Source organism: Rhynchophorus ferrugineus, unplaced genomic scaffold (genome assembly GCF_030347505.1).
Source record: "Rhynchophorus ferrugineus isolate W39M unplaced genomic scaffold, kcgeb_rfMv2 rfM1, whole genome shotgun sequence".
Lineage (NCBI taxonomy): Eukaryota > Metazoa > Arthropoda > Insecta > Coleoptera > Curculionidae > Rhynchophorus > Rhynchophorus ferrugineus.
The window spans coordinates 44,789,939-44,804,095 of NW_027472580.1; the positions used below are offsets into that span (position 1 = coordinate 44,789,939).

General features: G+C 32.8%; 2 protein-coding genes across 2 annotated transcripts in view; one reads left to right on the forward strand and one right to left on the reverse strand.

The window, feature by feature from the left end:
• The window catches only part of LOC143206843 (uncharacterized), a 58,215-nt gene that overhangs the window by 14,809 nt on the left and 29,249 nt on the right, over positions 1–14,157 (reverse strand). The gene's annotated exons all lie outside the window — the stretch shown is intronic.
• LOC143200210 (uncharacterized) lies at positions 6,860–10,762 on the forward strand. Its single transcript, XM_076410610.1, has 2 exons — positions 6,860–6,928; positions 7,008–10,762. The coding sequence occupies exons 1-2, from the start codon at positions 6,860–6,862 to the stop codon at positions 8,097–8,099; spliced, it is 1,161 nt and encodes a 386-aa protein (XP_076266725.1). The 3' UTR covers positions 8,100–10,762.

Here is a 14,157-nt window from a genome sequence, read left to right on the forward strand (position 1 = left end):
AGACGACAGTAAAAGGACGCTGACGCGCGTGCGGATTGGCCGGAACTACTTATGCACATTTATTCTAAATTAGCTCGACAGATTTCACAGACTCGCGGTTGTTTACGAAATTTGTGATTGGGAAGCAATTTTTAGGTTAAGTTTATATTTACAAACGTTTGTTGAGGTAATATAATTATTTACTGTTTACAGCAGACAATTCAAAAATAAGTGAATAAGGTATAAATTATTAGTAAGATGTTATAATTAACACTAATTTTGTGGATTACACAAAAACATATCTATGTTAAATAATATGAAAACATAACTACCGTCGGCTGCATATTAGATTCCGACTAGGCATTTATTTAAATTAACGGCTAAGCAGAGCTTCAAGTTGAAACGATTTCGACTATGGACTTTTAATGCCGCCATAGGGAACGAAAATACATGAATTAATGCAGACTTACTTGAATTAATAAAATTTATTGTGAAATTCAAGCAGAAAGATAATCTGCCCAATAATATAACTAATTTTTCGAAAACTGAAATTGACCAAAAACGATCGAAACTTAACAAAAAGCACTTTAAGCCTAACCAATTTGACTCTCTTGTATATTGAGCAAGTGTGTGATTATAAACATAGATAGTGCAAGAATAAAATGATAAATTAAAATTAAATTTTGATTATATTCTTAGGAATAATGGAATCTTTTCAAGTCCTTGCTATTTAAGTACTAATATAAACAACTGTTAACAACCTCTCTGTTTAATGCGATGGCTTTGATATTACATAAAATAATAGTTTTCCAATTGGTATTAATGATTTATTTAGTGTATCTAATCATATAAATCACAAAATTGCATTTTCGACATTTGTTGCTCTTGTTATTTGATTAGAGAAAATCTGCTGCTACAGTATTAAACACTTTTAGAAACTTATGGTGATGTTGCTCCGTCATATCCCAATTGACCGTTTTGCTTTAAAAATTGAGTTTTTGATCTCAATTATTATTTTCAGACAAGAACTTTTAGATTTCAATTATGTTAGTAGTTAATGAATTAATTATTTCCGGACGTTTACATGCGATGAAAAAGATAGCTATCACACGAATTGACTGAAAATGCTACCCCGGACCGGTCTCATCACCGACCAGGCAAGGAAGAAGAGTTTTCTGGGATTGTGATTGGTGATGAGAAGATCTACTGCAATGAATAAATAACTGTTAATCCAACATCTTTATTTCAATACAGTATTGACATATTGCCGGAAAGATGGAAGTAGTAACAAACACACAGTATATTTTTTTATCTATATTCTATCTATTTTAATAATCATCTGCTTTGAACTGCAACGTAACATTTTATTAAAAAACATGATTAATATTATATATGGAATAAATATTTTCTGCGTAATTTTTATTAAAGTAAAACGCAAAACGCCAAAGCAGAATGAATGCATTGCAACTTACCGATACGTGCTATATGGAATGCCAGGTTAGCAAAGGATTGCGGCGAAAGCAGATATTCCTGATATTTATATTATTGTTGTTGTTTTAAATGTCAAGTATCTCTCGAGTGTTGTCAATCTAATGAATTATCCATTACTATGAAGAAACAATAGGTATTTTTCGTATTAGGCTGACAAAAAATCCGTTTTCTGTTTTTGTTTCTTGTACGAATGTTAAATCTGTTTTCTCGTCATATTAAGTTATAAAATATTGTATATTATATTATCGACTTAATATTTGTTGATATCATCATAATATTTAAATTAAGGCTCGGTAAGACTATGGATGTCGTCGGGGATAATTTCTAAGTTGGTCACTGGCTACTCAGTAGGCTTAATACCGTGGACTGTTGTTCCGAGTTTATGTTAAGCAGTAGCTCCAAATAAATCCTGATTGGCAAAAAGGAGATTAAAAAACATCAACAAATAAGTTATTTCAAAAATTGAAAACAGATAAAAAAATGGACTATCAAGCCACACCTACGTAGTTATGTATATTTACAAACATTATATTTTTGCATGTTTTCATTGAAAAAACTGTTCTGAGAAGTACTACAATTATTTACACCAGGACCTTCGAATTCCACCGTCATAGAGGAAATTAAGAGATTCGCAACAAGACATGAGAAAATATTCCACCTGCAGGTTAATACCGTTGGGCTCTTCGATAACATGAACGTAGAACGTAGAACTAGAACGTAGACTCAATGGAACTAAATCGTGTGATCTTATGTAATTGTGAATTGAATGTTAAATGAAGTTAGTTGTGTAGTTTTAAAAACACAGAAAACCGCCACTAACTTAAGGTGAAGCAAGGATGGTTGCGTAATTTTTTCTTAGGAGGCCGTATATATTTATTTTAATTTCAACGGCATCCGGTAATTTGTTTTGACTAGAAAACAGAATTTAAAACATTGCAAAATAAATTGACTCAATTGCATATAGTACTGTTTATGTTATAGTTTAATGATATTGATATATTATTATTTTTCTGTTTGATGACAGTTTTTATATGACAGTGAAGAAAACACAAGTACTTGATCTTTGCTAACTTTTGCTGTGTTAGTGGCCAATAAACCAGATCCAGTACTGTTGTTAGCTCATAATTTTTCAAGCATACATTTCCAGAAATACCCAAATCCAGAAAAGTTGGGGAGCAGGAAAACCTGCTACCTTCTCCGATCAGCCCATTTACTGGACTTCCCATCTCCATCAAATGCTTATTTTACAAGATGTTAATTCGGTCCGTACTCCTCTACTGATCTAATGTCTACTTGAAGTTTGTTATACCTAACCAGGTGAAACGACTTCAAGTTGTCCAAAATAAGCTCCTCAGAAGAATTTTAAACGCTCCATGGTATGTCAGAAATAATCAAATTCATAGGTAAACTGACACTCGAGAAATCAAGCACTTAATATGTCAATCATTCTATAAATAACAACTCAGCTCAAGTTCTTTTGAAAACACGCTTGTTCGCGAACTGGTCGACATGCTGGGAGCTTAGTACTGCGTCGCCGCTAACCTCCCCCTTTTCCAGGCTGAAACGACCTCATCCGTCACTGCAGTCATAACTTTTGCCTCCATACAACAGTATCCAGTCGTGTGTTAACTCAAGTTCGCGTATCAATAGTTATTTTCATTATCTGTTATTTCACCGGGTCCTCGTGTCCAATAACGGCTGCCCGATTAGAGGGTGCCATATCCCCAAATTTAATGCAGTAGCAGAAGCGACCCACAGGGGTCAACTGTGAGGCGGTTTCGGTTTAGTGTATTGGTAAGCCCAGAGGCAGTCCCACATCACCCGGTCCAACTTGTCACTTCACCGCCTAGTTTTAGACCAGAACAAAAAAAAACCTGAAATGTTTCAGTCGGAATATTGTCTACACAGCCTAATGACTTGCCTACTAACTGCTCGTGGAGTTTCATTAACTTTCCTGTCGTTAATCCTCGAAAACCACATGTTTGTTTTGATATAATTTTTTCTAATGATGAACTTTTTTCTATTAAGCATTTTTTGCATGGATACTTTTTACAGTATTTATATTCATCAAATCTTTTTATTATCGCAATTGAAGATAAAGAGCTCTATTGTAGGATTTTATAAGAACATTTTGTTTTGAAACACAATGTTTTGAATAAAATTTGAAAAACACTGTTTTTATATTGTACGAGTATTTTTTTTATTGAATTAAAAAATATATACATGGATAGGGTTATGCACTATTATTAGGGAGGAATGTTACACCGGGTAAATAATCTCCACGACTTTACTGTCCTGGAGCATTTTGTCTAAATATGACTGAATATCGTTGGTGCAGCGTATTTTTTTCTTTAAATACATGAAAGGTTCTTGGCTTATGGCATAGAACTTTGACACTTTATCTAGGGGACAATTCCAACCACCGAAACGAGATAATTTACGACTAGGAAATGACTCATTTGGCACCGTCTTATTGAAACTTATAACATCCAATGCTTGGCTAATTTTTGAACCCAAAACCCAAACCCAAACTCCGAACCAAAGAGTAACATGGTGTAGAGACAATTATTTTTCAATAATCACATGTTGGTTCTCTGGACACCACATGTAACAATGTCGATAATTATCTAAGATGTCAAGTTGAAAATGAGCTTCATTACAGAATGATTTTGTTAAAATATCAGCATTCATCAATGTTGATTCACTGTATTGTGCATGGCCGCTAGACTTACACCAATACTTTCATGCACTAAAAAAGCCTTTAAATTATTAGACGAACAGTTGGTCTTATATCACTAATCTACCCAGTATTGCTGTAGTTTGATGTTAAATTATTATTTCTACCATACCTTGTACGTTATTTGGCGACAGACTACTGGCTGCCAAACCTTCACTATTTTCACTATTTATAGTGCTCCTTTTTTACTAATCCTAGACTCACTACTAATCAGCTGTAAAACTGTTTTTTGCCGGCAATATTTTACCCTATAAATAACGACAAGTCTATATATTGCGTACACCTTTGGATACCCTTTACATTTGTAGGTCGATCTCTAACGGAATATTCACTTCAACTTTCAAACTTTCAAAATTTACGAATACAAGGCTTTTATCAATATCATTATGAAGTTCTTACATTGTGCAACTGTGTTCGTTATAAATGTATTTTAATTACAAATTCATCTTATTTACGTTTGATTTGCTTATTAATAAGTCTTATTATAATAAGGTGAATGGCTTAAAAGGAAGAGAAGGAAAGAAAGAAAAAAAGCAGACTTGATCATTAGGTCGTGATATCTCTATAGAACCCATAACGAGTATAATTTGTGTTAAGTGTTAGTGTTAAGTGTTTCGAAAGGCCAATCTTGGTCTTCTAAGTCAATGCACCACAATCAGCTAAATTTGGCTAATAGCAATAAAGTGCGTGGACCAAAACGTTAACTAACATTTAATCTGATTAATGAAGATATATATACTTAAGGGCAACATTTAAAATAAGATATTTTACTTACTGATGTGATCTAATTAAATGCAAAAGTGAATTATATTAGCATACTACTTTAATAATTGTTCTGTGCAAAACTAACATAAAACACATGTGGTTCGAGGAAATTTGGAGCCTCCAAAATCGGTTATTAGAAAATTTACGATATCTGCAAAATTTCGACAACGTCTTAAGGGTAATTTGTTATTTTTATATAGCTTTCTATTATGGAGCATTCATGTTTTCCGGAAAATTGAAATAACGATGAGATACTAAAAAACGGGGTTGTCGTCTTTACTTTTTTGTGGAATCTTACATCTTTGCAGACACCTAGCAACAGAAACAATTGCCAAGAATAGCCACATGTTTGGTCCTTTCTCCTTGGGCTGTATTTGTCAGATGTAATATCTCAACATGTCCAATTGACGTTAGAACTTGATAAAAGTTCATTTGTAAAGACGCGACACTCAGAGTTACTGACATTCTTATTCTGTTGATTTTTCAGTGTTTAGTGCTGCCCAACCTGAGCTTCATCAAATGGTGAGTATGATCACAGAGTAATCCAGTTTCCTGTTTTTAATTTAATTCTATTCCACTTATTCCATCTATTTATCTATTTATCTATTTATCTATTTATCAATTTATCAGTTTATCCGTTTATCTATTTATCTATTTATATATTTATCTATTTATATATTTATCTATTTATATATTTATCTATTTTTCTACTTATATATTTATCTATTTATCTATTTATCTATACATCTAATTATCTATTTTATTTTCGTCTTTTTTATATTTATTTGTATATTTATATCGATAATTTGAAGCATAGATAAACACCACTGAAAGTGGTTCCTGCTGGCTCTTGGTGGCAGCGTATTTAGCGTGTTTGTCGTTGGCTTTTCCCCTAGTGGCAGAATCTCGTGCGGCTGCTTCCCTTGATCTCATTGCACGTCATTTGGTACGTGGTGTGTTACCTCCCTTTCGTGCCGTGTGCACATGTCATATTTCATCCTAGTATGTTTATCATTGCTATCAATTATCGCTGTTATACGTTGTATGTTATTTTTTGGCTGTTATGATTGTCTATCATTGTTATTCACTACTATGAACTTGTTAAGTATCATGGTTATTCCTATTAGTCATTACTATTGACTTCTATTGTCATTGTCTGTCATTAATATTACCAATAGCATTCATTAACAGTAGTAGGGATGCCGAAAATATTTTTTTTTGAAATCTTTTGTCTTTTTTGAAAAAAATATCGATAGTTGTAAATGTGAGTATCAATTTTTTAGTTGCAAATTAAAATAGCAATATTAAAAATTTAGGGTTTTCGAAAGAGAGTATCGAACATTTGCGAACGTTTTCAGAACTGTCACCAGACCATCTCGACATCAAGATCTCTTAGAATTTGCATTACATATTTTGTCATTTATTGTGTAAGTGGTTGTTATTTTGATCTCGGTTTTTGTTTATTGAATATGTTAAATTGATTTATTTATATATAATTTTATTTTATGGTCTGCGTTAAATTTAACCCTATATAATAATAATGATAAAAAATTATAATAATTAATTCTAATTATCATAAGAAATACTTAATACCCATTGGGTAGATTGTTAAATCGCCAAGGGTAATTAAAAAAAACAAGTGAATAGCAAATTAGGTGATTTAAGTCGCTATTTTAATACGATTTCATGTTACGAGAGTATCCGAAAAATAAAATGTAATGCAGTACCAATACGCGACTCGCGATTCTTGAAGATGGATGAACGGTATGGTATGCGTTTTTAGTATTTTTACAACACCGCCGCAATAACAACAGTCGGTAGTCCTGTCCTTAAAATTCCTTCGTAATTTCGACGACGACTAAGAACTAGCGGTCCAAACAAAACACAATGCGTCGTGACGACGGGGGAATAATCCGCCAGGCCGCCTGCCTGCCTGCCTGTCGATCTACCCACCTGGCGAATGGCGAAGAAAACCGTCGGCGTCGCAGCGGCAACGTCGCAAATACCAGACCGGATGACCGACAATACCTGACAGTACCTTCTGTACGTTTTCGGCGGCGGCGGTACGTGTATCGTTCGTCTCGTGGTCATCCTGTGGCAATTTCGTCATCCGATTAGTTCAAATGTGTCCTTGCACCGGAACGACGGCCTCGACACACCACCGGATCGAATCATGGGCAAATTAAATAGAATCGAAGAGAAGGATAATAACGTGACCGTGCACTACACCAAGCTGCAGGACGAGGACTCGGGCAGTTGCCATTCGGGCGACGGTTTCCAAGTGATGCCAGCTTTATCCGAATACCTATCGTATACTTGTAAACATTGCGGCCACACGCAGGCTCTGCAGGGCAGAGCCCTGACGATCTTCGACGAGAAACGACGCCTGTACAGCGTTAACGACGTGTACACGAACAACATCCAGGATTCGACCGTCGCGGACGGTGACGCGATGGATAGGCGACTCGGTAACCAAGTGAACTCGTTCAAGAAAATTATGGAGAAACCGTCTCTGATAAAGCAGATTGGTAAAGGACTGAACGTGACCGACGAGGAAGTGTGTTCGTTGGTCAGCGAAGGAAGTTCGGCCAGCTGTCCCAGCACACAGGCCAATATTTCCACATTTTCCTGCGAAGAGTCCACTAAAGCCTCTGGTATGAATTTCCCGCCGCCAAACATATTCAACAAGCTAGAATCTTTCACTGGTGACGATCTGAAGTTAGCCCCGTGGTATCAGGAGGGCATCCCCCGAGAGATTGCCCTGGAAATTCTCTCTCAGGAACCTATTGGCTCATTCATGGTACGTAGGAGCACCACGAAAATGGGCTGTTACGCATTAAGCGTCCGCGTGCCTCGCAGTTTCCAGTTGAGTGGAATCGCTCACTACCTCATCATGAGGACGAAACGAGGCTACCGAATCAAGGGATTCACCAAAGAGTTCACTACGCTGGTCGCCTTGATCACCCATCATTCAGTGATGCCGGAACTACTGCCGTGTCCCCTACAGCTGAGCAGGTATCATCCCATTTTCGTGATATCAGATTCTAGGCGCGATTTCGCCGACGTGAAGTGTAACGTGGAGGTGACGCTCGAGAAGGACGGTGCTGGTCAAAAACAATTAAGTTAGTTTTGCTTCTCCATGTTGACTGTGATGCAAATCGAGAGACTTATTTACTATTTATTGTGTTGAATAGATTTATATAGTAGTTAATGATGTAGGTGAGGTGTAGATCAGCGGGAGGAACAATGTATAGGTACTTAAGGATGCCAGATCAGGGTGAGCTAGACTACTTTTGCATACTGTCGATCTTGATCTGGCCAATAAATGAATTATAGTGAATTAGATAATTAATTTTTATAATAAAAGCACGACTTTAGTCAATGATTTTATGTCGTATGTAAAGTGATCATTAATAGTAACTATGGTTCCTCCAATTTCGTTTGTTCGCCGATAATTTTGGTACTCCCTTTTATACCACTAATTTGAGGAAATATATTTTTAAATTCATGATAAATGTTGTTTTCTTTTTTCTTGCTCTAAGTCACAACCAACCGTTCGTGTTTCAAATATCACTTGTTTTCTCAATAAATAGAATTCAATGCAAGACTCGATTTTCCGTAAAATTAACAGTAAAATGTATACAGTATTTTGTTAACAGTTAGATGGACTCCGTAAAGTGTAGTACGCTAAATCTGTAAATAAGATATAAATATTAATTCAAATAGTATTTTTTAATAATACATGTTTAATATTACTGTAAAATATATGCATGTAATATTTTTATTATTTGCATATATCTTGTCTGCATTATATATAAAGGGGTTAATGTACATATAATTCCATATTAACATTTTAATCTGAAATCGAGAATATAGCTACAGAAAATATTTTAACAAGAATTTTTATATACGAGCAAATATATAACAAATATTTTTATACGAGATATACTTATAATTTAATAAATTATTCTTATTTATTTAAAATACTATTAATTTTTTTCCCTTTAATACAAAATTTTAAGATTTTTAAAAATGCTGGAAGGTAATAATGTAATCTAATTTTCAATAATTTTTATACTATAATCGGACAATATTTATGATTTTTGTGCTAATCATAAATTTTCATTTATCATTTTATATAAATTTTTTTATTGAATTATATATTTTTTAGTATTATCACATATTTTTTCTATATATAACAGGAAGTAAATTAAAAATATTTACTTAGTATAGCATTTTTATTGCTTGGAAATAAATTGAAAAAAAAACCATAAATTGCCTTATACAAAAATATTATTTAATGTAATCCAGTAAATCATCTAAGTTGATAAATTAAGAAATAATGATATTTTTAATTAACATGATTTATTAATAAAAATAAATGTTTGAATTATGTTTGTACTGCATAACTTATTTTTAAAAATATATTTGCTTTTTCTATGCATTTGAAATATGTGACAGATTAATAAGGGGTAAGTTTTCTAATCCATATTTTTTTCTGAGAATATTAAAAGAAATAGTTATATTACTAAAAAATATTATTTTAATAAGATTCATTAAGTTACTAAATATTTTATTAAATATTTATTAAAAATTTATTTTTTTTATATATATTTAAAGTCTCCTTTTACTAACTATGGATTTATCTGGACTGAACCTACAGTTTAACGTGGGCTCCGAACCACGGTCTTCAGCATTAAAGTCTACCGACTGGCGAGTGACCAACTTTGGAAATCATTTCAGAAGACATCTGGTCTTACCCAGCCTGGTTACTGGCGCGATTGGGCTCATTTTCCTTGTCGGATTTTACACTCTCGCCTAGAACATTCACAAATTTTACGACCATGCCCCAGCAGGTTTCGAACCCGCGGCTATCGCAACAGTAGGAGGACTATCCCATCGCCTTTACCACTGCGCCAACATAAATTTAGAAGAAGGAAGAAATCGGACGTTACCACAAGCTTTTTTCTATAAATTTAAAACGCAAAAAAATAACGAGTAAAACTATGTGTTACGTAATATTTTTAAATAATTCTATTTTTTCTTATAATTTATTTTAATTAAGTTATTTGTTGATCAAAAATAATTTTTTCCTGTGTTTGTATTTTTTTAACTACTTATCATTTTATTTTAATTTAATGAATTTAATATCAATAGTTATTAATCTTATTTACTAGGTTTATTTGTATTTTCCAGTGATGTTAAACATACGGCTGAATTAGTGAAGAAACTATTTTTTAAATTAATATTTATCAATGATTAATGTAGGTTTCAACACCCAACCTAGTGACGTGACTGTCGGTTTTTATACTATTGCCCATGTACCATTACAAAAATTAATTATGAAACCCAGGTTCTGAGCACAATTTCAAACCATTCCTATTGCTCTAATAGGAAGATCATCCCGTCGCCTTAACTATAGCTCTACAAACTAAACTAACATTCGTATGCTTTACTTCGAAAGTACATTATATTATTCTTTTTACGATAAATTTTATAAAATTTAATAATGCTTAGACTAATCTGGTTTGGTAGGTTCAATGGTCAAGGCGACAGGGCGGCCCTCCTACTGTTACGATAGTCATATGTTCGAATCCTGCTGGTACAAGTGCAAAATCCTACAAGGAAAAAGTGATTGCGATCACGCCAGTAACCAGGCTGGATAAGGCAGGATGTTGGTCACTCGCCGTTGGTAGGCTTAATGCCGAAGACCGTGGTTCGGAGCCCACAGTAGGTCCAATCCAGAAAAACCCTAGTTAATAAAAAGGATACTAAATTATAACAAAAAAAGCTTAAACTAAATAATTGAAATTGAATATATAAATATAACATCTCTGTTTATAATTGTTTAATTGGGACAAAACTATTATGCGTATATCTATCGTGCCGTTATACAGGATAAACTGATTTTGCAAAATAACAGCGTTCGACTAGGAAAAACTTGCAAAAATCATCTTGAAACTGTTTAAATAAGAAGTTTATGGAGCCGTTCCATCAGAAGTTGTTAATTTAATTTAATCTCTTCTCTAATTTAATTTAATCGTCAAATTAAAATTATAATCATTAAATTAAAAATAAAACAGATGAAATGTTAAAATGATGCCAGTTTGTTTTGATCATGCTCACTGAACTTGTTGATAAACTTATAATTATGACGGATAGTACTTTTTAAGTCTTTTTTAAAAAATGTATAAAATATAGTTTCAAAATAAAGAATTAATGTTGATGTAAAAATTAGGCTAAATATTTGGAATTTTAATAATAAGTGACAATGGCATATTAAGTACTTGCATGTATGTTAATCAACTATATATGTTGGTAAAATCCGAACCATAAATGTAAACAAGTGTTAAACAACCTAACCTAACTGTTAATTTCGATATTTTGACATCTCTGTACATAAAATAACACTTTTCTATTTAGCACTACTGAGTATTTAGTACTCAATGTATACAGACGGTTCATGGAATTGCATTTTCAACATCCAATACTCTTTTGGTTTCATTTGAAGAAATGTGAAAACTTGTTGGACGAAAAATTATCTCAAATTATTAAAGAACGTTCAAACAGATTGGCAGTTGATGAATCAACAGTTTCTAGACGTTAATATGCGATAGGAAATATCCAAAAGGAGTGAATATTGCAACTAAAATCATTTCAACCTGTTTCAACATTACGGTTTCATTGCTTGTCAAATAAATAAGACTTTTCTGTGGCGTATTGTGATTGGCAATGAAAAGTCGATCTACTAAGATAATGCCAAGGGCAAAAAGCCATGGATTATTACAAGAGAACTATCCACAACTACACTGGTGCAAGCCGTAAACGTAGTGATTACCAGCTGCTAAAACGGAATGAAACTGTTACTGTAGATGCCTATCAACGTCAACTGAATAACTTAAACGACATACTGTTGCAAAAAAGACCATAGTAGCGAGTAACACACTACTAGAAACATTCGGCTATACGTTCCAAGAGTTGTGAAGTGTTAAATGTTAGTACATTTTGAAAACATTGTTGCAGCTCCAATGACGAGTACACACAGCGTACTCACCAGACATAGCGTCTTTTGATTACTACTTTTTCAAGTGGATGCCGCATGACGTGGCTGATACACAGATTCGAATTGCAGAGGAGGAGAAATGCAAAAATGAATCGATTATTGGATGGCTGCCAAACCAACATTGTTTTCTCGACACGATAACATCACTATATTGCCAGAATGATGGGAAATATTTTAATAAAATATATTGTAAAATTTTTCCCGATAAATGCGTTCTTAATGCGCAAAAATCAGAAACGATCAGAATACATACAAACGCATAACATTTTACCGCACTACACACAATATTTAAGAAAAATTGTTTCGCGAAATAAAACATTAATTATAGAGAATTTTATTGGTTATTGCATTTACTATACTAGTTTTCTATACCTTACATAACACACAATACTTATATATCTGCATATTTTGTTGTAAAATTTATTAATTGTAACCTGCATTCTTAGTATACACCTACATGCACACAAGAATAAGATAAACTACTTATTTGGGGATAAAAAATATAAATGAATTGTATCTATTTATACACTATATATATATATATATATATATATATATACGTATATATATATATATATATTATAATATATTTCATATTATTATAATATAACGAAATTTCCGATTATTGAGATTTATGCTCAACGTTATTATTTTTGTCTGATGTTATTAAATAGGATACATATAAGCGGACTGCGTGACTGAGTTGGTAGCATGAAAGTTAACATGGGCAGACGGAGAAGACATATTTTTTGAGTGTCGGCAGTTGTTCAAGTGCTTTATATGTCGTTTCACCAATGGGTAGTGCCACTGTTCAAGCTCAAGAGGTAAATGAGTCATGCCGAACGTTAAGGGGGTAACCAGGCATTATAATACTATGCCAGGCTTTATACCAATACTATAACTAGAACATTCTTGATTTAAACAAAAAATTATATTTTATAATAATAAAACTATAAAATATTTAAAAATTATAATAACACTATCAAATTTAACAGAAAATATCCTTAAGTATCATAGAATTAAAAGTATCACCTATTGACATAAATTCTAGATCTCACTTTGTTTAACAAGTTTTACTAAAAATTAGTTCAACCTCAATACTTTCTTATATATTTTTCATATTTAGAACCGTTTTCTTTGTTATATTTTTTACTAACTAGGTTTTTTCTGAACTGGGTCTACAGCTTAACATGGGCTCCAAATCAAGGTCCTCGGTATTAAGTCTACCAATTGACAAGTGACGAACTTAGAGATTAACATTGTCGGATTTTGCACTCTTTACTTAGATATTTATCCAACATGCATTTCGTTTCATACTGAACTTGTGACTAAATTTAATAGCTGGATATTTACAGTAATATCATTTAGGTTAAAGTATAAAAGCAATGTAAGGAAGCATTAGAAGAACCGTCTACTCATGAGGATATTAAAATATTTAAGAAGTGATCCACAGTGACTGTTGTGAGGCATTCTGTTCAAACTGGTCTTGTGATTATATTTATAAATCATGTTGCTTTTTTGGTATATATAGAAACATTTCTCTTTGATATATTAACTCTATCTGCATGATGGTAAAATATTCTCTGAATCTACCACGGTTTGTTTCCCACTAATTTCATTAATTGGTAGTGTCTGTTTAAATTATTCGTTTGGTCTTATTAATGTATTAGAATTGGGTAGATGGAGATCAGTTGTTCTTTCACTAAAAAGTCGGCTCACTCATTTTCCTTTATACTCAACTATGAGTGCAGCAACATGAAAGACATCAATTTTCCCTTCATGAAAATGATCTTTTTAATAAATGACTAATTAATATAGTGTACTGACTTAAGAGTGTGCAGAGAACTTAAGATTGCAAAGAACTTTTGACCCTATACTGAACAGATTACATTAATTACAGATGACAAACAGCTGAAGCTGATGGTGGAAGATTGAATTGTTATTCTTATTTTTGTCTCGCTTATTGATAGAAAAAAGTGATCGGGTTTTTCATAGTTATTGAAAAGAAACTATTAATATATTAGGGGCTTGAATGTATTTTTATTAACGATATCTGTTGGTGAAAATGCGAAATATTAATGTTTATTTTGATTGAAAATGTCATTTTGAACAGTTTCAATCT